Source organism: Cebus imitator, unplaced genomic scaffold (assembly GCF_001604975.1).
Source record: "Cebus imitator isolate Cc_AM_T3 unplaced genomic scaffold, Cebus_imitator-1.0 Scaffold25, whole genome shotgun sequence".
NCBI lineage: Eukaryota > Metazoa > Chordata > Mammalia > Primates > Cebidae > Cebus > Cebus imitator.
The window spans coordinates 1,344,572-1,368,275 of record NW_016107340.1 but is presented as its reverse complement, the minus strand read 5'-3'; the positions used below and the strand labels follow the sequence as shown (position 1 = coordinate 1,368,275).

Genomic DNA, 23,704 nt, shown 5'->3' with positions numbered 1-23,704 from the left:
TCTAAGGTATCCCTACCAAGGCCAGAGTGCTCAACTTGAAGAGTTGAATTTTCTAATTAAAATATTGTTTACTATGTTAAAATTGTCAAGCAAGCTTTTAAAAATTAATACATTATACCACATAAATGTTCAAATATTCATATCTGGGTATTGTTCATGAAAATTGTTTATGGCAATTACAAAGGTATCTTCCTTTTTCCAAAATTACATCTGAAACTTGTTACGTCAGCTATACTGTTCCCTGAAATAAAATCATTTTTTAAATAAAAAGTACAAGGAGTAGGATGTACTAGTTAAGAGTGATGTTTGGATTGCACTAGTTAATTAGAACTATTTAGGATTCCAATTCCTATTCTTCCAACAATGAACTGGGTGACAGCTTCAACAATTTCTCATCGTCTCTAGCATTGGTTGCCTTGTCTAAACAGTAAGGAACTTAAAAAAAGAGAGAGAGAGAAAGAAAAACATGCATCGCACATGCCAGGGAAAAAACTAAATAAGATGACATAACACTAAAAGAAGGCCCGTTGTTTTAAAAAGAACACACAAAAAAAGATTTAAAACAAAGTGTCATAATACCCAAAATCAAACTGAGAGGCCCACACCAATCTAAACAATGCATGACTGGCCCTTCTCAGTGACAGCAAGTCTAAATATCTGGATGCACAATTTTGTTTTCCCAGCTATGTTACTAGAAACTGACCTTTTACTAATACATCATTTCCAAAATTAAGAAAACACTAGTTGCAAAAGACTAGCAACGCTTCCTTTGGGTGTCCCGTAGGAAATGTGTTAGCTTCCGAAGCACAATACACTTCTGGCCGGGCTGTGACCCGCATCAACAGCATAAATTCAGCACACTTGGATCTCAACAGAAAGGCATCCACGCACATCTTCCTTGCTTGCTTGACTTTTGCCTTACTTGACCTTCTGCAGTCTTGGTTTTAGAAAGTGTCTTTTTCCCTTAAACAACAACAAAACCTAAGCATCTAAATGAGCATGATTTCCTTTACAATATGGTCCTGCGGCTACCCCATCCTGGGTGGGTCAATGCCATCCAACTGCCTCCCTATAGGGAGTAAAGACTTTACAAAAACCAGCAAATATAAAAAGTCCCACAGACCCTGGCTGTGCCTTATGATTAGTAGACTGCGTAATAGGTATCTGTGTGTGCCCACAGCAGCCCCAAGGGACCCGCTATGAGTCACTGATCATATTCCTTCCATTTCTGCAGAGTTTTTAACTAACTTAAAATATATCAGTCAGTAATAATAGCAGCTAGTGTTTATTAAGTACCCATTTACATGTTGGACACTGTAAATATTTGAATGGTTTATCACTCACTCAAATATTATTTCATGTCATTTTTACATCATTAGGAAATAGAATGCCCATTTTACAAATGAGGAAACTGAGACTCATCAAAAATAAATGAATTGCCCACTTTTGAATGGGCTTGTTAGTTTTTTTCTTGTAAATCTGTTTTAGTTCTTTGTAAATTTTGGATATCAGCCCTTTGTCAGATGGGTAAACTGCAAAATTTTTTTCCCAATCTGTTGGTTGCCGATTCACTCTAATGATTGTTTCTTTTTTTTTTTTTTTTGGAGACGGAGTTTCGCTCTTGTTACCCAGGCTGGAGTGCAATGGCGCGATCTCGGCTCACCGCAACCTCCGCCTCCTGGGTTCAAGCAATTCTCCTGCCTCAGCCTCCTGAGTAGCTGGGATTACAGGCACGCACCACCATGCCCAGCTAATTTTTGTAGTTTTAGTAGAGACGGGGTTTCACCATGTTGACCAGGATGGTCTCGATCTCTTGACCTCGTGATCCACCCGCCTCGGCCTCCCAAAGTGCTGGGATTACAAGCGTGAGCCACCGCGCCCGGCCTATGATTGTTTCTTTTGCTGTGCAGAAGCTGTGGAGTTTGATTAGGTCCCATTTGTCTATTCTGGCTTTTGTTGTCAATGCTTTTGGTGTTTTGGTCATGAAGTCCTTGCCTACACCTATGTCCTGAATGGTTTTGCCTAGATTTTCTTCTAGGGTTTTTATGGTGTTAGGTCTTACAGACACTTTACAAAAGAAGACATACGTGAGGCCAACAAACATATGAAAAAATGCTCATCATCACTGGTCATCAGAGAAATGCAAATCAAAACTACATTGAGATACCATCTCACGCCAGTTAGAATGGCGATCATTAAAAAATCTGGAGACAACAGATGCTGGAGAGGATGTGGAGAAATAGGAACACTTTTACACTGTTGGTGGAAGTGTAAATTAGTTCAACCATTGTGGAAGACAGTGTGGCGATTCCTCAAGGACATAGAAATAGAAATTCCATTTGACCCAGCAATCCCATTACTGGGTATATATCCAAAGGATTACAAATCGTTCTACTATAAGGACACGTGTACACGAATGTTCATTGCAGCACTGTTTACAATAGCAAAGACCTGGAACCAACCAACCCAAATGCCCATTGATTATAGACTGGATAGGGAAGATGTGGCACATATACACCATGGAATATTATGCAGCCATCAAAAACGATGAGTTAGGGTCCTTTGTAGGGACATGGATGAACCTGGAAACCATCATTCTCAGCAAACTGACAGAAGAGCAGAAGATCAAACACCATATGTTCTCACTCATAGGCGGGTGTTGAACAATAGGGACACAGGGAGGGGAGCACTACACACTGGGGTCAGTTGGGGGGAAATAGGGGAGGGAGGGTGGGGGGTGGGAAGCTGGGGAGAGATAGCAAGGGGAGAAATGCCAGATGTAGGTGATGGGGAGGAAGGCAGCAAATCACACTGCCATGTGTGTTCCTATGCAACAATTTTGCATGTTCTTCACATGTACCCCAAAACCTAAAATACAATAAAATAAATGGGGAAAAAAAAATAAATGAATTGTCCATAGTGTCCCCAAAGAAATAAACTAACCTGCTGATTTCACAGCAGAGAGCTCCTCTGCCAGCCACACCCCTACCTCTACCTGCACATATTCTCTCCCACATCTGAAGCATTCATAAGACTGACATATATAGATTCCATGACTGTAATCCTCCCTACCCTTCCATGCCAAATATTACAGAGGTGCTTCCCATCCAGTTTACTGCCCCAGCAGCTTTTTAATAAGGTCCAAAAAAACAAATTCAACAAACGCTACTGAGCATCTCCTGGGCCCCATGCATGGTACTTGGGGCTGATAATGTGCATCAGGTGAGGAGAAGAAGAAACAGACCCCAGGGAAAGGCTTGCAGGAAGACAAATGTGGAACAAGCATTGCACTGACAGAAAGTGAGCTTTTGTCCGCTGGATAGTGGTGATGAGGCAGAGTTTGCCAGCTGCACTGATAGGCCTGGCTGGGCCTGGGATGCCCTGTGCCAGAGGTGAGGAAAGCAAACATTTTCTAAACTTAGGGCCTTTGCCATTCAAAACATCATTAAGAACTCATCATAACCTTTTAAATAATTCTGCATGAATAGTATAAGCATAAAACAAATCTAAACAATAAATATGTAGGTTTCTGGGTCTGGGGTGTGTGGCTTTAACATCAGGGAAGAAGGAAACACACAAGTTGCTGTAGGAGCATTCTGTCCAGTGCAGCTGGTTCCAACTTTTCATTACTGAGGACAAAGTCAGCTTCCTGGAACCCCCAAAGAGAGAAGTGAAAAGGCAGCTCTTCCTGCCACCTAAATTTAGATTTTCCGTTCTATCCATGTCTTCAAGGCAACCCAAAGATGCAGCTGCTTCCAACCTCACATTCATCCCAAACAGAGAGATGCCAAGAGGAAGGAAGTGGTCTGAGGCCTCTAAAAAGCAAAGAGGTAACTGCTCCTCCCGCTGCTCAGAGGTGAAGTCACAAGTGACAGGCTCAGCGACCATGTGGAAACCAGGGGTCCCACCAACCACAAAACAATTTCTTTGTATGGATGTCAGGATTTGCCACCTCCATCACCCAGACTAGAAATGGCTCTGAAACACTAAACAAGCAAATAAGTGAGTAAATGTTGTAGAAGACACGTACCAGGAGTTGGAAAGTGACAAGCATCTGAGTAACATGGCCAATAGACATACTGCCTGGCTGCACAGTATTTTAAAATCAAGAAAGTTTACACAGATCTTGACATCCAGCTTCTCTTGAAATGTTAGATAATCAGGCAACAGTGGATCTGTGATTCCAAGTAGAACCTAAGAATCTGAGAGGCTTCCCTCTTCAGACAGGTCTGCCCATTTCCCAGACACTCAGTCCCGCCACCTCCAGGCTGCCCTATCCACAGCAGCCCCCGACTCATTCCCACTATCTGCCTGGCCGCTGTGGGACATGAGCCCTGATCTCAGTATTACCATCTTTATATCTCACACTACTCTGAATGGAAAACCAACCAGCACAAATCTAGAATAAGTAAATGCTAAGGTTTTTGAGATTTTTATTTTCACCTCCCTTGCCGTTATACACAAAAGCCAAGACACAGAAACAGCAGCCAAGGAAATGGAGGGCAAAGGGCAAGAGGGAGGGAGAGTAAATAAACAGTGCCTTCCATGTGGAATCGGTGAAAGCATACCACAGCCTGGCACATCCCAACATGGGCTCAGCACTGCTCCTACTCCCACTCCCATGACCACAGTCTAACCACAAGGCAGGACCCAGGCCCCAAATGTCTTCATCCCATACAATGCAGTTTTCTTTTCTTTTCTTTTTTTTTTTTTTTTTTGAGACAGAGTCTTGCTCTGTTGCCCAGATTAGACTGCAGTGGCGTGATCTCGGCTCACTGCAAACTCCACCTCCCGGGTTCAAGCGATTCTCCTGCCTCAGCCTCCTGAGGAACTGGGATTACAGGCATGCACCACCAAGCCCAGCTAATTTTTGTATTTTTAGTAGAGACAGAGTTTCACCATGTTGGTCAGGCTGCTCCTAACCTCAAGTGATCTGCCCACCTCGGCCTCCCAATGTGCTGGGATTACAGGCATGAGCCTGGCGCCTGGCTGCATGGCAGTTTTCAACAGGCTTTCACCAACACTGAAACTGATTACACACACGAACTTCTCCCATTTGGACAGATGTCCTCCCCCTCCCTACAGGAAAGTAGAGGAGACTGCATTTCCCTTTCACAGTTCCAGAGAAAAGTGAATTAAGGGACCAAGGAGGGTGAAATTCAGACTTTCCTAACAGATGTGAGGAAGCAGGTTATGCAACCTGGGGCCTGGGCCTACCTTAACATGACTTCCAGTACCAGCAAACCTCCAACCTATTGCAACCATGGAGGCTGATCATGTTTTATCTATCATGTTACCTTCGTTCTGAACAAATTATGAAAACAAAAAAGGGGAAGTATATTTTAAAGAAGTGAGACCAATTTCTGAATCCTATCCACACGCAACTCCTTATCAGAGAACAGCATTATCACATCAGTTCTTCTAGAATAATACTAATAATTGCTATATTATTGTGAACCATTTTTGAAACATATTTATATAGTGCTTTATAATTCTCAAAGTGTTCATGTTTCCTTAGAGATAAAAAAGGGCAAGTACTCTATGCCTACATAACCAGGAAGGGCACTATAGCACAAAGCCTTGAGTAACTTACTCAAGATCACCAGCTGATCAGTTAACATGGTGCTACAGCACATGCACGAATTCCGGAAATACGCACAGTGACTCTGTAGTCGAGAAAACAGGGCTGGGCACAGTGGCTCACGCCTGTAATCCCAGCGCTTTTGGGAGGCCAAGGTGGGTGGATCACTTGAGGCCAGGAGTTAGAGACCAGCCTGGCCAACATGGTGAAATCCCATCTCTACTAAAAATATAAAATAATTAACTGGGTGGGCACCTGTAATCCCAGCTACTCAGGAGGCTGGGGCAGGAGATTCACTTGAACCCCGGAGGCAGAGGTTGCAGTGAGGCAAGGTAACGTCACTGCACTCCAGCCTGGTGACAGAGCAAGACTCTGTCTCAAAAAAATAAAATAACTGTAACTCCTGTTAAAGAGTAAATAGAGAGAAAAAACTTTGTCACTTGATTACATATACATATATACCCTGATGTATACACCATACATACCAAAGACATATTTTAAAAATTAGTTTATGCCAGGTATGGTGGCTCATGCCTGTAATCCCAGCACTTTGGGAGTCCAAGGCAGATGGATCACTTAAGGCTAGGAGTTCAAGACCAGCCTGGCTACAAATACAAAAATTAGCCAAGCACAGTGGTGTGTACCTGTAATCCCAGCTACTGGGGAGGCTGAGACATGAGAATTGTTTGAACCTGAGAGGCAGAAATTGCAGTGAGCCAAGATAGTACCACTGCACTCTAGCCTGGGTGACAGACTGAAACTGTCTTGGAAAAATAATAATAATTTAACGTTAAGTATTATAGAAGGATCTTTCTATTCTGTTATCCTTTTTGCCAGATTAAGAAAGGGTGACCAATCTGAATTACAGGTTTAAAATGTAGTTTCTGTCTTACTCATAAAACAGTATTGTAACCACAAAGCAACCACTTGCTCACATCAAATGTTTCTGAAATTGAGTCAACATTCAAAACAATTACTGCTAACTGGGGCAACACTGATGGTCCTTCCAGAGAAGTGCGTCCAGAGCCTCCAGGACTCTCATCCCTGAGTACATGTTGCCCTCTAGTGGCACGCACCTCCCTGCAGCCGGGAAGAAGTCGCTCAGGTAGAGGAAGCTTCCAGCAGTGATCTCCAAACATTTCTCACATACCCTCTCTCAGCTCAGAGTTTTTGTAGTAAAAACTTTCAACACATACTTATTTATAACTTCTATACCTATACTACCATAATAATTGCATTCATTATAAAACGGAGACAAAAGAGGCTTTTAAAAATTACAATCTGAACAGAAGTTCTAATCATTTCTTCTTGCACCCTAATGGCTCATTGCAAGCACCCACTCTGGAGATACCTGTGCTTTATAGAGAACCCCATAGTGTGATTTCATTCAGAAAAATCACAACATAATTTCTGCCCTTTAAAAAAAAAATTTTCTTGAGAGTGCTATGAGTAACTTAAGTGTCTACAGGTGAATGAGGCAATAATCCTGAAGTTTGCCAGTGTACACACTCTGAAGGGATATAGTCAGGCTAACCACAACACCAAGTTGGTTTTGATTGTCTTGGTAAAACCCTTACCAGGAAACAACATAGCTTTTATTCAATACTTAGTGCAGGAAGCTAAACAATCCAGGACCTCCTGAATTTTGGGTATCCCTACTTTTCTTCCTTCCAGATAACTCACCTATATGTATTGAAAATCTTTGTATTCATGAGGCCTTTTATCTAAGAAAGTCTTTACTAAAAATATACTTTAAGGTTTCCAACCAGAAAGAGCATGTACCACTCTAACTTGCCTCAGTAAACAGATGATTGTATCAGCATGCTCTACTGAAGTGCGGAGGCATTGCTATTGACACGATGAATTTAAAAAGTACACTCAATCGGTCCCTTGCTCTCAACATTCTGAATGATCCTAGCTGGCACCACTGGTCTTGAACCACATCTTTGAGAAGCAAGGTGACGACTCAAAAATTATTCCAAAAAGAATAATAATCTGGAATATGTATCAGGCTCACATAAAGGTAAGAGAAGGAAAGGTTTCTGATGGTTGTTATTATTGTTTCATCTTTTCTTTCCACTGATTCCCAAAAGCTAGTTGAAACATCAAAGATACTTGCCATCAGTTAACTAAGGTAATGAAGGTGTCTTAAAACTTACCTCTGCAGTCGTGGTGCCTAGCACAAGCTGGATGTATCATTGTCAGTTTTCATTGTGAAAAGAAGACAAATTTTTTATTTCTCCCCAACGTTGAGGGAAAAAAAATTGAAAATTCTAGTTTTTAGGGCAATTCATTCATGAAACAATCTATTGCTGGAAAAGCATAAGATAAAAATTGCCTGTGATTATTAATTTTAGATATTAACTGGCTATGCTACTGTATCCAGTTGTTTGGTCAAACACCAGTGTAGATGTTGCTAAAAAGATTTTTTAAAGATGTGATTAAGATTTAAATCAGACTTTGAGTAAAGCAGATTACATTCTATAATGTGTGTGGGCCTCATCTAGCCGATAAAAAGCCTTAAAAGACTGAGGTTCCAGCCAGGCGCAGTGGCTCACGCCTCTAATCCCAGCACGCTGGGAGGCAGAGGAGGGCAAATCACCAGGTCAGGAGAGTTTGAGACCAGCCTGGCCAACATTGTGAAACCCGTGTCTACTAAAAATACAAAAAACTGGCGGGGCACAGTGGCTCATCCCTGTAATCCCAGCACTTTGGGAGGCTGAAGTGGGCAGATTACCTGAGGTTGGGAGTTCAAGACCAGCCTGACCAACATGGACAAACCCCATCTCTACTAAAAACACAAAAATTAGATGGGTATGGCAGCACATGCCTGTAATCCCAGCTATTCGGGAGGCTGAGGCAGAAAAATCATTTGAACCCAGGAGACAGACACTGCAGTGAGCTAAGGCTGTGGCATTGCACTCCAGCCCAGGCAACAAGAGAGAGACTCCATCTCAAAAAAAAAAAAATTAGCTGGGCTTTGGTGGCGGGCACCTGCAACCCCAGCTACTCGGGAGGCTGAGGCAGGAGAATTGCTTGAACCCAGGAGGCAGAGGTTGCAGTGAGCCAAGATGGCGCCACTGCACTCCAGCCCAGGCAACAGACTGAGACTCCATCTCCAACAAACAAACAAACAAAAAAGACTGAGGTCCCCAGAGGAAGAAAGAATTCTGCCTCCAGACTGCCTTCGGACTCAAGACTGCAACATCAGTTCTTCCCTGAGTCTCTAGCCTGCCCTGAATATCTCCAATTTGCCAGCCCCATAATCACATGAGCCAATTCCTTAATATAAATACCCCTTTCTTTTTTCTCCCCTTTTTTCTCTCTAGGTAGATATACATATGTATGTATACACCCATATACATACAAACATATAACATACACTTTTTTTCTATTGGTTCTATTTCTCTGTAGAGCCATGCCTAATACATTGTCTAAGGATTTTTGAAAGATCATGACCACAGGTATTCATGCACTGCCCTCTGCTGTGCTAAATGTTAAAATAAATTCCACCTAAGTTAAGGCTAGCCCACTGTATTAAGTCCAATCACTAAATGAAAGCTATTCTTCTAAAACTAAAATTGGAGAGTGATGGTAAAAGGGCCAAGAAAAATCTTGCCAGTCAATAATCAATATTCCTAGGTAGACAAGTCCCACTGACATTTCATTTTAATAATGGTGGGTAATCTTGGTCCAATAATAAAATTATTTCAAAGTGTGTATGTCTTCATAAGATACTGTACTTCATAGAAAAGGTTTCACCAGAGTTTCCTAAATAAGAAAGAAGAAAATACAATAAGAAAAGGTAAAAATAAGAAAAAAAAATTAACTACCTCTTGGTTATCTTTGTTTTGGTTTGGCCAGAAAATCTTATGATAAAGTGTCTCCATTGAATTGCTGGAATCAGTTCGGTCAAAACAGTGACGATCCAAAACTTCCAACGTGTGCAAAACCCGACTAATAGTCACCCCTACCGGCAGAAATTAAAGTGGTTAATGAAGCCAAAAACAGAATAACACAGTACAAAATCACCGTTCTATATAAGGCAAAAGAAATTTTTTAAACTATCATTTTTGGCATATGCTACCAAACAATCATCAACAAAACCAAACTTGACATTCTAGACAGCCAGGATCTAAAAGGCATAAGCTGAAGAATGTCCTCAAAATTCACCAAGTGGCTCTGTCAAAAAGCTTCCTTATTCATGGGGAGTGGTTTGCAAGAAGCAGAAACACTGCATAAACTCCAGCATTCAAAAGCACTCGTTCCTCTGTGGCATTCTGTACCTGCTGTGGATTCTTGGCACTTGTCAAATGACCACCGAACTTCCACTGCACGGCCTCTTTGTTTTATCTGTTGTTCTACTTCATAAATCCTTGCCCGAACCTGAAAGATAATCGCTTCTAATTAACTTGTGCTTGAAATGCCACAGTGGCTGTCTAAATCACATCAGGTTTTTCTACGTGAGTCAAGTATCTTATGGCGAACTATAATCTTGACTGTATTGTAAGAAACACAGCCTGTGGCCCAAGAAGTGAATTTTTACAATTTACAAATGGCAATTCAATGTCAGTTTTCAGTAATAAAGGCTCACAATAATAAATGCTTGCAGAATTTGTTTTACAAGTGAAATTTCTTTTTCATGATATCACATGGAAAGATGAACGTTCTAAAATAATCTCTTGGTCAGGCACGGTGGCTCACACCTGTAATCCCATGACTTTGGGAGGCCGAGGTGGGCAGATCACGAGGTCAGGAGTTCCTGATCAGCCTGGCCAACATAGTGAAACCCTGTCTCTACTAAAAATACAAAAATTAGCCGGCCATGGTGACACACACCTGTAATCCCAGCTACTGAGATTAAACCTGAGAGGCAGAGTTTGCAGTGAGCCGAGATCACGCCACTGCACACCAGCCTGGGCAACAGAGCAAGACTCTGTCTCAAATAATTAAATAATCTCTTTGAGCCATTCTTTCATGTGTGAAAGCAACTTGAAATGTTTTACTAGTTTAAGAAAACTGCTTGGTAAAAGACAGGGATCTTATTTTAAATATTAATCACAATCCTATGGCTCAAGTCACATAAAATTTTGAAACAACCCAGTACTAATAAGAACATATAACACTAATTAGCCAAACTACTACAGGAGTCATGGTCACGTACTAGAACCACCACCATAATTACAGTCTGGTGGCAGAACTCTCAGCAAGAACTGTTCAGCGAGATGGTGAAAAGAAAGGGAGCAACTTCATGAACTTCTGTGGTTCTGAAGAGGCTAAACAATTTTCTAAGGTTACCCAGAGTGTTAGCGGGCAAAACTGGGAATAGCACCCAAACATCTAGATACTAAAACCTGGGCTTGACCCACTGTACCCTGATGCCTCTCAAGGATGAAAACAGCCATCAAGTCACTGAAACATAAAGTCTACCTGCTGATTGAAAGCCGTGTTCCCACCCGGCATGGGGAGGCTGGAAGGGGCCACCTGCAACAGATCCAGGGGCGAGCCTGGGTTTGCACTCTTATTTTCATTTGTGGAATAGTTCCACACCAAGGCACTTGGGCAACAGAGAGTGACAGTCTGGAAATAAAACAGGAAACGTTGGATATTCAGAGGAAGGAGAAAAGCATAATAGCTAAACAGTAAAAATGACATCCTGTCATTACTAAATCATAGTGAGTTTAAAATATGAGCATCTTACCCCATTCTCAACTTCGTAATTGAGAAGACAAAACTAAAAATTACAAAGTTGCAAGAAACGAAGTACAGCTATTGAGAAATTAAGGAATATAATAATTCATAAGCTAATACTCCAATACAGGAACCTGAAGGAACTTAAAAAAAAAAAATGCAGTAATCATTACTTAAAAATCGTCACTTAAACCAATTTTTCATGCAATTAAAACCACGAGATGAAACTAGGATATATAATTTCTAAGGCTGTAAAAGCTAAAAAAACAAATTATTTAAAAACAAAAACAAAATCAAATAATGATGTAATAGTAGCTTCAATGCTGGGAAGGCGGTAACCCCGGACAAGAGGTTGTCAAACTTTTTCTATAAAAAGCCTGATAGTAAATGTTTTAAACTTTGCAGGCTAGCTATAGTTTTTGTCATGTATTCTTCCTTTTTGTTTTAATAATGCATTAAAAACATAAACCTATTTTTACCTTGTGGGCCAGATTTAGTCCACAACCTGTAGTTTGCCTACCCTTGCTCTAAAAATTTGCAGACATTCTTTACTCAACCAGATGCACTTTAAATGACCATCTTACTTAAACAACCCAATGATCTAGGTGGTGTTATTCCCCACCTTTACCAAAGAGGAATAAATATGAGCCACATAGGAGATTAGTAACCAACCCAAGTTTGATTTCATGAATAGCACACATGCTCAGAACCACTATGTTATCCTGTTGCACCCTAAACATAAACATCATAGCTCACATTTAATTAAGCTAATTACACTTACTCTGTGCTGAACAATGTCTTGGAAGCTTTCTTTCATCATAACCTTAATTCTATGAGGTAATGAAGTAAGAACTGTCATTACTCCCCACTCAGACATGGGGAAACAGAGGCTCAAGGTCACAGTTACCAAGTGGCAGAGTGAGGCTTAAAATCAGGTCTGTAATAGCTTTAAAGTGTACATCTAAGCCATTATTATGCTCTCGTGCCACTCAGCAGCATACAATGTAAGCTTAGAGAAAGAACGCAATTTTTTTTCAAAAATGTAAAAATAAATACAAAAAGCTGGCCAGGCACAGTGGCTCACACATATAATCCCAGCGCTCTGGGAAGCCAAGATAGAAGGATCGCTTGAGACCAGGAGCTTGAAAGCAACCTGGGCAACACAGGGAAACCCCGTCTCCACAAAAAATTTAAAAACTAGCTGGTAATGGTGATGCACACCTGTAGTCCCAGCTACTCAGGAGGCTGAAGAGGGAGGATCACTTACTTGAGGCAGGAGGCTCACCTGAGCCCAGGAGGTCCAGGCTGCAGTGAGTGACGATTGTGCCACTGCACTCCAGCATGGGTGACAGAGCAAGACCCTGTCTCAATCAATTTAAAAAAAAAAAAACAAAAACTAAATTCTGAGGTCTAGGAGTCATCTTTTTGGAAACCCGATGATAGATACAAAGAATATTAAGTCCCTGAATCTTTTTCCACTCGGCTATATTCCTACTGCCTTCCTCCTGCCTGTGACAATGTGGAGTTCTCAACTCCTCCTGACAGAGCCCTTCTCTGTGTCCTTGATTCCAAAGCCCTCTAATACCCAGGGCACTGATCTATCAAATATTTCTCCTTCTCCTATTTGCTCTTAACTTACGAACAAGTTCAAATCTGCCCATCAAAAACAAATTTTTTTAACTCTCCACTCAGCTGCCATCTTTATCCACTATCCATTCTCTTCTCTTCACTTCATAAACATGTTTCTCAAAAGAACAGTTAGTACTATTTCTCCTTATTCTCCGTCACTCCTCGACATTTCTTAATTTGGGTCCTTATCCACCATTCAATTAAACAGCTCTTAAGAAGATCACCAATGAACACTATATTGTCAAAGACAACTTCAGCCATCTTCTTGCCAGACGCCTCCAATATTCTAGGCATTGCCCACTACACATTCCTTTTTGAAACTTTCTGCAGACCCCAGTTTAGCATACTGGTTGAGTGTGGACTCTGGATCCTGATTGCTTTGGTTTGGATTCCAGCTTGGCCACTTTCTTGCTCTGTAACCTATGCATTATTAATGTTATAAGAATAATAATGGTTCCCATCTCATAGGCTAGTTCCAAGAACTAAACAACTTAATAACATACGTTACAACTTAGAACAATGCCTAGAACATAGTAAATGCTATTCCTATGCTAATATAATTATGACAGTATTACTGCTATTCTCATCATCTCTGGGTAACAATACTCTCTTCCTGTTCTCTCTCCAGTCTGGCCAACCTTCCTAGTCTTCGTCATGGACTTCCCCTCTGCCCGACTCTTAACCACTCCTGTCCTTCAGGTTCATGGATTCTCTCTCACTACAAAATTCTTCAGGCAATCTCACTCCCTCTTGGGTTTTTCAAAGCCAAAGTCCTTGAAGGATTCAAATCCACACAACCGGCCAACTGTCCACCCAAATCTTTAGAACTGGACATGTAACAACTCTTGAACATGTCCATTTGGAGATTTTAAAGGACAAAACAGTCCAAAATACTCCAAAGCTGAACTCACTAAAATGCTTCCAAGCTGATTTGCCTTGCAAGCCTCCTTCTTTCCTACCTCCCCCCGCCCACAAATCTTCCCTCTACCGTAACCAATACAACCTAACAACATTATACAACTACCTGTGTCATTTTGCTGCATAAAACCCTCTGATGACATCTCACTCATAAAGCCCACAGGGCATCCTCTATTCCATGACCCTCAACAGATTTTATAATTTATGTCCCACTAATACCAACCTACAGAAAAGAAAAGATAACTGACCAACCTCTGGGCCTCTTCCCATACTGTTTCCTGTCAGGAAACTTTGGCTCCTTCTTTTTACTTTATCTTTCTCAACTCACTAGACGAAGTAAAAAATTTCTTTCACAAAGTCTCTGTGAATTTTAGGTTGGGCTATAAGATGCCCCTTTTCAGCTACCTTGGCCCCCTGTACATCTCCCCACTGGCCCTTGTCATATTATTTGGAAACTGTCCGTTTATGACCCTGTTTTCCTGACAAGACAGTAAATTCTGCCAGAGTGGAGACCATGTCTTGAGGGCCAACTCTGTTTCAAAGCTCCTTAGTATACAGCAGAACACAGTAAGAGCTCAAGAAATACAAACTGTACACTAAGCTGTGAGCTTATCAAGGGCAGGGCTGTATCTCATTCCTGATATTCCTGATAGTATCAGCCCAGCAACCAGTATGTTACTGGATGTTCAAGGATTACATAACCAAAAATGCTTGGAAGATGAACGGAGCCTGATACATGATTTGGACTTTAAAGAAACACAGACAGGCAACCAACCCAAGATGTGAACTGGGAAAGATTAAAAATGCTGGGTGGAGAAGCTGTCTTTCCAGAAGAACAATAATACAACTAACTTATTCTGTGGGTTCCCTGAAGGACTTTTAATTGAACTGCTTAATGAACCTAATAAAGGACAACTGCAATAACTTTCTCCTAGATGAATGCAAGAAATTTTCTCTCAGCTTGATCCATCACAGGGAAATAAAAACAAAAAATTTCAATCAATAAATTACTTGGGTGAGGAAAACAAAAAAACAGTTGTAGAAGTTCAACTAGAGAATTGAAAATGCAATTCGGAACTCAATCACTTCCCACACTGAATTTTAACATAAAGTAACAAGGGCCAAGGACTTACCTGCAACATACAACTAAGTCCATAAACCAGGGGACCATGCTGTGCACAGGAAAGAAAATCTGAGAAGGCCAGCTGCACAGGGCTCATGCCAGGGCCGGGGGGGCCAGGGCTGGGGGCCCCGATACTCGAGTTGTTTGGTCCTATCATCATGTGGGGTGAGTGGGCAGCAAGGAGGTTGGGGCTATCGCTCAGCAGCAAGGAAAGACGCCGGGCACAAAAGTAGGCAAGACGACGAGACAGGTAGGCCGACTGAACAAACTCATCTGAATACTGAGAAGTAGAAGGACACCAGACTTCAGTCATGTCTTATGCGTCTTGGTTAAATAACTATTTTAACATAGACTTCTTTTCATTTAAAAAAGAAAAAAAAAACTTCAACGATATAAAGCAAGTGCTGTCCGATAGAAATAGAATGTGAGCCACAGGTATAATTTTAAAGTTTCTAGGAGCCATGAAAAAAAATAAGAAACAGGCAAAAATTAGAAGATTAATGTATTTTATTTAGCCCAATATATCCAAAATGTTATCATTTCAACCAGTAATCAACATAAAAAGTATTACTGTTATACACTTTCTCATTCTAAGTCTGAAATCTGGTGTGCATTTTACACTTAGAGCACACATCAATTTGGACTGGTCACATTTCAAGAGCTCAGTAGCCACATCTGGCTAGTGGCTATTGTAATGGACAGTGCAGGTACAGACTATTTCAGGGGAGAGACACAGGACCCTATGGTGTAGTCTGTGGGGAGGGTATGAGAGTGAAAGGGAGAACTGCTGCTCATTGGATATTCTTTCACTTTGCTTGAATTATCAAATATATGTATCACTTAAGAAACTTTTTTTAAATAAATCTCACCCAGATACTTCAAATATAAGCACATCTTAGACCAGTCATCGAAATAAAAAGTTTCCTCCCCCAAGAGTCTCAAAGACTTGTCAAAAGAATGTAAAACATCCTTTATCTTCAAAAGGGATGATTTGTTTTGTTTTCACAGAAATCTGTGTTATTACAGGGAGACAGTATTTTTAAAGTTGGTTGCTTTGCTCAGTGATGGGAGAAATCAATGTGGGTAAAATTACTTAAAACTTAGGACACATAGATAAAAACTATGAACATGGTTAATACAAATGATGGATAAAACTTATTAAAGCCTTTAACACTTCATATGTTGTAGCATCAAAGACATTTTTTCCTTCCATTTCAACAGGATTTTTTTTTTCTTTTTCCTCCTCCACTTACCTAATCATTCTTATCAGATTCATTTCTTGCTCATAAAACCAACTGCATCAAGGGGACATGTACTATACCTGCAGCATTAGTGGTAACAAAAGTTTAAGAAGATCATCATCCATTGGTCTGATTTTTTCTAAAACATCCAGGATCCATGTCAAATATTCATGTTTTTCTAGCATTCCTTCCTTAAATGAACAAAGAAAAATTACATTAATAACATTAAAGACAAAAATGCACTGTCGTTCTTATGCTTAAGTCAAATTTTACTACTTTTTTTGTTGCTGTTGTTAAACACAGTCTCAATGATCACAGTCCAAATTCTAAACACATCAAAGAACTAATCTGTTTTGCATAGTTTTGTTTTTCAGTAATCTGCTCAAAATTGAGAAAAATTAATTCCAACAACAACAACAACAAAAATTCAGAAGCTTTCACACCCGCAGGGTGTGTCAAGCTCCTGGCTAGATTTTGGGGGAGTACGAACTCATGCTGATATAAGGAAACTTGGATATCAGTGACAATTATAAAGAAGATAAGCACTGCTCACACCATCATCTTAACAAAAGTTTGAAAATCCCATCAGATCCAATGCCCCCTTAATAGCTTCTTTATCCCAAAATTAGTGTCAGATACTATCACCTATCTATAAAATATAACCTTAAAAATCAATATAATGACCTAATACCAGAAATGAAAGGAGCTTATGATAAAATAATGTATAAGCATTTCATCACAACTACAATAAAAAAAAATAATGCCCCCAACAATTTCCAAAATGCGCCACAGGGGTGACATAGCTCCTAGTGAGACCACTAATCTTGATATAAGCACTACAAGCATCTTTTGTCTACTGCCTTCATATACATACACACATATATACAGACATACACACTATTTTATGACATTCTATGCATATATAGATTTAATATCCTATTATAGTTTTGTATTATAATTCACAGAATAAAAGAATCTTTGAGATAGAAATCTGGGAAAGACACATACTTTTATGGTCATTCCGGTAACAAACTTAGTAGATCATACGAAATTTTACTTTTTTCCTAGCAACTGTTAGGTATCCAGTGTCCCACTGTAATGGTTATTAAGGAGTCACGGGATTATATTACACTGATAAATTATAGCTTGGAGTATTTCAAGGTTTACAGTGAGGCCACATTGACATGACATAAAGGTATACTTCCTGCTAATTTCTAATTTTTTTTAATGTTTAGAGTCAAAAACAGTTAAAAAGTCACAAAAAAGCATAATTTAAAATTTTAATAACAGTAAAGTGAGTTCTAAAATAATAAATATATGTACAGTTTTTATTTGTCAATTTAAAGTTCATTAACATGTTTTTTTAAAAAGAGACAAAATGGAATTTTCCATTAAGGTATAAGAGATGGTAAATTCAAGATTAAAAAAAAAAAAAAGGATCTTCATAAACAACAGTCCATCCTGTAGACGCTTTGTTTATATACCCATGCCCTTGTTGCTGCATATATTTGTCTTCATGTGTATGAATTAGGGTCTGTTTCACATTTCAGAATATGGCAAACTGAAATATAATGAACTTTTAAAATTTAACATTGCTATTTCAATTACAGTCATTCCTTTAGGACCTAACTGCTTTCTATTAAAAAATACTAATAATTTCAATACTCCTAATATATAATTCTTCCAAATATATTAAGCATGCTGAGAGATACTTTTTCCAAGATGCAGATTAAATTCTGAGCTCAGTAAAAGTCATAAAAGCTCAGGACAGTCACTGAAGTAGTCCCTCTTCTAAATGGAACTAGGATTTGTTTTTACTGACTTAAAAACTAACAATATTACATCTCAAAAAGACCTTATTTTATCCTATGTTGAGCTCTTAGAAGAGCCTGAAAATTATAATAAAGGTTCTAAAGGGAAAACTTAGAAACCACATGTCCCCTCCCTCTTTAATCAAGGTAACAGGTACTAAAATCTCTGCTAATAAGAAGACATGAACTGAATTCATCTCTCCTACCTTATCACGGAAAAGGCAATTATCAGCCCAAGCTCCCTCTTGTGGTCAATATTATTTACATCAGTTTGTCTGGGTGAGAGTCAGTCATACCTCCACGCCCCTACCCACCCCACCCCCACCCCCACTGCGACCCCGTTTTGCATTTTCAGCTGCAGCTGAATTAAGATGACCTTTCTCTGGAACAACTTGGGTCTAAAGGAGGTCTGCTACCACAGAAGGCATCAGCACAAAGGTGTTTTTGAATAAATATATCCAATCTTGCAAAATAAAAGGTTTAGAAGGATTACATTTAATAGTCCAATTACAAAGTAATTAATAGAACTCAAAGAGTTGACATGATTGAAAGCTGGAGATCAATATGTATAATGAGCTGTCATCCCAGGGCAGATGTATTACCCTGAATACAATTCAATGTGAGAAATGTCAGACTGCTTTCTTTGAACATATTGGTTGGTATAAAAATACGATTTAACCCCAGAATACCGAACTATAAGGAATTTGCTCTCTTCTTAAAAGCATGGCACACAATTTTGCATGTCTTTGAAAGGTTACCTGGAACATGTGAAATGCTAGCTTTTCGTTGTATTCCCACTGCTTCATGGCTTGCTCCACCTCTGGTGGCACAGGGACAGGGCCATCACCAGAGCTGGAGGCCATGTGGTAAAAGTCAGAAATCTTAGCCAACTGCTCTCGAAGATATCTGGTAGATATCTGCGTCCACTCTGCATTTAAAAAAGAAGAAAAACATGAGTTTCTAGACACAATGGGTGTAAGAATTACACTTTTTCTTCCCCTTTCTGATTATCTCGAGGGTGTATTGACAAAACAAACATCTGCTCCCTAAAAATGGTTTGTGCCTGTACAAGCAGTGCTCAGAAAAGGATGCCCACCCCAAAGTCCTTCTAGAATGCATGCTAGTGTGAGGTGGCCTGCCCTGTGGCAGCTCTACCCTTGTGCTTCCGTGACTCTTAACCTAGAAGAATAGATGTTCACTCTCGAATTAGGTCCACCTGGTGATCCTCCTGGTTAAACATCAGTTAGTATACCCAAAAAAAAAAAAAAAAGGGCGGGGGGCGCAAAGCAGGACAGAAAGGTGAAGGGGAAGCCTGAAGGATTCTCAAATCCTACAGCAAAAGAATTCAAAAGCCCCCAAAAGCAGCTCTATTAGGGTCCATTTTTCAGGCTCCATGTTGAATTTCAAATATGCCTAATTAAGATTTGTTTTGTTTTTGTCAGTCTTTAAGAGTACAGACATTCTTTCACTGCAGCTGGACCATGAAAGCATTCCAACCCGCATTGCCCCAGGATGTGTCAGGAACACCCGCATGGCTTCCTCCTGGCAATCATCTGGACCTTCAATTATTCTACCCTCCTCAACCAACACCAAGAGCCTCAAAACCCAGGGAGGGTGAAGTCAGAGAGGGTGGGGAGCAACAAACAGTAGGATACTGGAAAGGAAACAACCAAAGTAGCATCAGAAAAAAAAAAAAAAATCACTAAAATTATTCAAAAATGTCTGCCATAGGGGCACAAATTATATCAGTGTGTTGCCTCTGGCAACCAAGAGGGATGTGATGCCAACTTTAGCCCATTCTGTGGATAAAAATGTAATAATTGCATGCTCACAGCCAAATTTCCCCAAGGATTAGCAAACAGCATTTCAGAAGAAACCACCCTACTGAAACATTACCACACAATGCTGTTTTCTCATTATTTGGCAATAAGTTCTTCCACCTTTTATTTTGACAAAAGAAAGAGTAGAAACTAAACCTCTGTTAGTCATTGAGTGCTTTGTTTTTACTTTTTAAATATTTAAAATTATTTAACAGAACACAGAGATAACTACTGTTAAGTTTTCATCTAAACCACTTATTTTAATTGTGTCTTATTTTAAATTAAAATTTAAATGCACGCTGGAGTTGTTAAACTTCGGTAACAAGCCAATGCCCAAAGATGAACAGATACTGGGTCGACATTCTGTTCCCAGTTTAATAGCTTTTCTGAAAGCACCGATAACAGATCACAAAGTTAGTCCACTGGCATTAAAAACAGTGCACTATCTATGTCATCGAGTTCTTCTGCCCTGTTATGGACTAACAGTCTCATGACACTCACTTGTTCAACAAAACAAAATACCAACCATCAGATGAGACAAGTTTAGCTTAGCTATAATAAGCAAAAACAAAAATAACAAGGATCCAAATCCTAGCTTTTGTATGCCAAGCCTTGCTATTAACTCACTCTCAGTATGGCACTATTCTCAATATCCCCACTGAATATTTTAGCCTCAAGAGCTAAAAATATTAATAACACACACATTCATACACACCTATTTTGTCTAGTGTATATCTTCTTAAGATTTTTTTGAATATACGAGAAATACAGGTTCGTTATAGAAAATGTATACTGTAGACATGAAAAGAAAAACCATCTGTAATGCCATCATCCAAAATCATGAAATATTTCAACATACATCTATCTTTTTACTCTAAGTATGCATGAATGTTTTAATAAACATATGCATATCTTTTTAAAAAATGTTTCTGAATATACTATTCCACAATCTGAACTCCTTTTGGGAGTCCATAAATAAAGCCTTTTAACCCCATGCTTTAAGTGTACTTAACGGACTTAAAGTTCTCATATCAATCAGACAGATTTAGGGCTCTGGGACATAACACAGTTGAGAGGATAAGGATTGGCAAAACTGCCATTAAAAATTAAAAATAGAAGCCGGGCACGGTGGCTCACGCCTGTAATCCCAGCACTTTGGGAGGCCGAGGCTGGCGGATCACGAGCTCAAGAGATCGAGACCATCCTGGCCAACATGGTGAAACCCCGTCTCTACTAAAAAACACAAAAATTAGCTGGGCGAAGCGGCACACACCTGTAGTCCCAACTACTCAGGAGGCTGAGGCAGGAGAATTGCTTGAACCTGGGAGGTGGAGGTTACAGTGAGCCAAGATCGCGCCACTGCACTCCAGCCTGGTCCCTGGTGACAGAACGAGACTGTCTCAAAAACAAAAAAAAATTAAAAATAGAAAATAACACATGGTGACTAGTACTGCGCTCCTTAATAATTATTAATGATGTTGATAATTATTCACAACTAGGGAATGGTAATGAAAGGGCATCAATGAGTGGACAGTGGCCAGATGGGCCTACTTTCAACTCAGCTTTCAGCCCTGAGTGCACAGCAGAATGGTGACCAGAACTTTTAACAAATACCAGTGCCTTAGGCCCCACCCCATCAGTTTCTAATTTAATTAGTCTGAAGTAGAGCCCCAGCTTCAGGTGATAAAAAAGAAAACAGAAGGCTAGGTGCAGTGGCTCACCCCTGTAATCCTAGCACTTTGGGAGGCCGAGGCAGGTGGATCACCTGAGGTCAGGAGTTCGAGACCAGTCTGGCCAACATGGTGAAACCCTATCTTCTTAAAAATATAAAAATTAGGTGTAATGGTAGGGGTCTGTAATCACAGCTACTCAGGAGGCTGAGGCAGGAGAAATGCTTGAACCTGGGAAGCGAAGGTTGTGGTGAGCAGAGATGGCCCCACTTCACTCCAGCCTGGGAGACAGAGCAAGACTCTGTCTCAAAAAAGAAAAGAAAACAAATGGATAAAGATCATAGCAAGGATGGAGGGGCAGGGAATGTTCAGAGGTAGAAAATACAAAGAAAGTGACTATGGAAGCTACTCTGAAAGTGGAGCAGTTCTAAATTCAGGCAATGCAGATGATATGAATACATGTGTAGTTGTTGATGTTAAATAGAACTTCATGTCCATGAAGCCAGATAATCAGAAAGTTTATGATCATCAATGTTACTGAGAGTTGTGTCAGGGGTCAGGATTGAAAAGAATGACAGCTTTTTTGGACCATACTCTCCCTAGCATCCAGAATCCTGGAACCACTATTCCGTCTTTGTTAATGCCTAACCCTAGGAACAGAAGGCTGACCTGGTGGGAGTTTCAGAGGTCATGCAGTCCACCCTACCATTTTAGAAGTATTGGCACTGTAATCTTCGTCACCGATGCACAGCTAAACCAGTAGTACACTGAGTGCTTTGTGTTAGTAGTACAAAAACAGTGTCTCGCCCTAGTATATGAAAACACGTAAATTATAAACATATAATGGATGACAGCAGAGATGTGGCACATTACAAACAAGCAGCTCCTCCCAGTCCTGGGACACCTGCAGTATTAAAAAGAGAACTGGGAGCTCACCAGAGGAGGAGCACCCACCATGGAGGCAAATACAGAGCATGCCAAATGCAGCAGGGCTCACAAAGGTCACTAGCAGGGTTACACCATCAGAGAGGTAAGACAGGGCAGTATTTAGTGCTATTAGCAGAATGGACTTTGAAACAGGGTGGTCCTGGGGTCCAAATCTAAGATCTGCCACGTATTAGTTGTGCAACCCGGAGCAAGGGATTTGCCTCTGCTAAATCTCATTCTCCTGATTTGAAAGATAGGGATTAATAATATACATATACCTCAGAGTCACTATGAGTCACTTAGCATGAAGCATGCAATGCAAAAGCATTGGTAGCTATTATCACCATCAGGATGAAAAGGTAACTAGAAAGGAAACTGACAGACCTTGAGTATCAATGGACAGCACCTCCCATTACTAATGTCAGATCCCACCTCTGCCTCAGCTGAGTTAACGCCCCACAATTAATATAATCCAGGCAACGCTCTGGGTCAGTATTTATGGAATCAATGTCAGTTTCACTATTCCGGAACTTTGTTGGGCTGGGTGGTGGATCACACCTGTAATCTCAAACAGTTCGGGAGGCTGAGGCAGGACGATTGCTTGAGCCCAGGCGTTCAAGACTGGCTTGGGCAACATTGTGAGACATCGTTGTTACAAAAAAAATAAACAATATTAGCCAGGCATGGTAACACACACCTGTAATCCCAACTGCTCAGCAGGCTGAAATCAAAGGACCACTTGAGCCCAGAAGATAAAAGCTGCAGTGAACCAGACTGCTCCACTGCACTCCAGCCTGGGCAACTGAGTAAGACCCTGTCTCCAAAAAAACCAAAAACAAAAACAAAACAAAACAAAACCTTCAATGGGTCCACAATTCTTAATGAATTAAGGCCAAACTCCTTAGCTAGGAATGAAAATCATTTCAAACACTACCATTTCTCACTATACTAGCTCCAGTTGCTTCCTCTCTCATGTTTGCAGTGCTTAATCTACCTAAAATACAGGCGGACTTCATTTTATTACACTCTGCCTTCCTGTGCTTTGTAGATACTGCATTTCTTTCTCACAAATCGAAGGTTTGTAGCACCATTTTCCCAACAGCATATGCTCACATCATGACCCGGTGTTACATTTTGGTAATTCTCTCAATGTTTCAAACTTTTCCATGATTATTATATCTGTCATGGTGATCTGTAATCAGTGATCTTTGAGTGACTATTATAAATGTCTTGAGGTGCCACAAACCACTCCCATGTAAGACAGCAAACTTAATAGAGAAATGTTGTGTGTGT

General features: G+C 40.3%; 1 protein-coding gene across 5 annotated transcripts in view; it reads right to left on the bottom strand.

The window, feature by feature from the left end:
* The window catches only part of MED12L (mediator complex subunit 12L), a 363,255-nt gene that overhangs the window by 269,488 nt on the left and 70,063 nt on the right, over positions 1-23,704 (bottom strand). For all 5 annotated transcript variants that reach the window (XM_037736428.1, XM_017522838.2, XM_037736429.1 and 2 more), the window contains exons 6-11: positions 18,753-18,922; positions 16,264-16,374; positions 14,953-15,222; positions 11,012-11,161; positions 9,868-9,967; positions 9,415-9,551 (exon numbers count right to left, since the gene is read on the bottom strand). In XM_037736428.1, the coding sequence (XP_037592356.1) occupies positions 9,415-9,551; positions 9,868-9,967; positions 11,012-11,161; positions 14,953-15,222; positions 16,264-16,374; positions 18,753-18,922 (938 nt within the window). The remainder of the gene's footprint in view (positions 1-9,414; positions 9,552-9,867; positions 9,968-11,011; positions 11,162-14,952; positions 15,223-16,263; positions 16,375-18,752; positions 18,923-23,704) is intronic.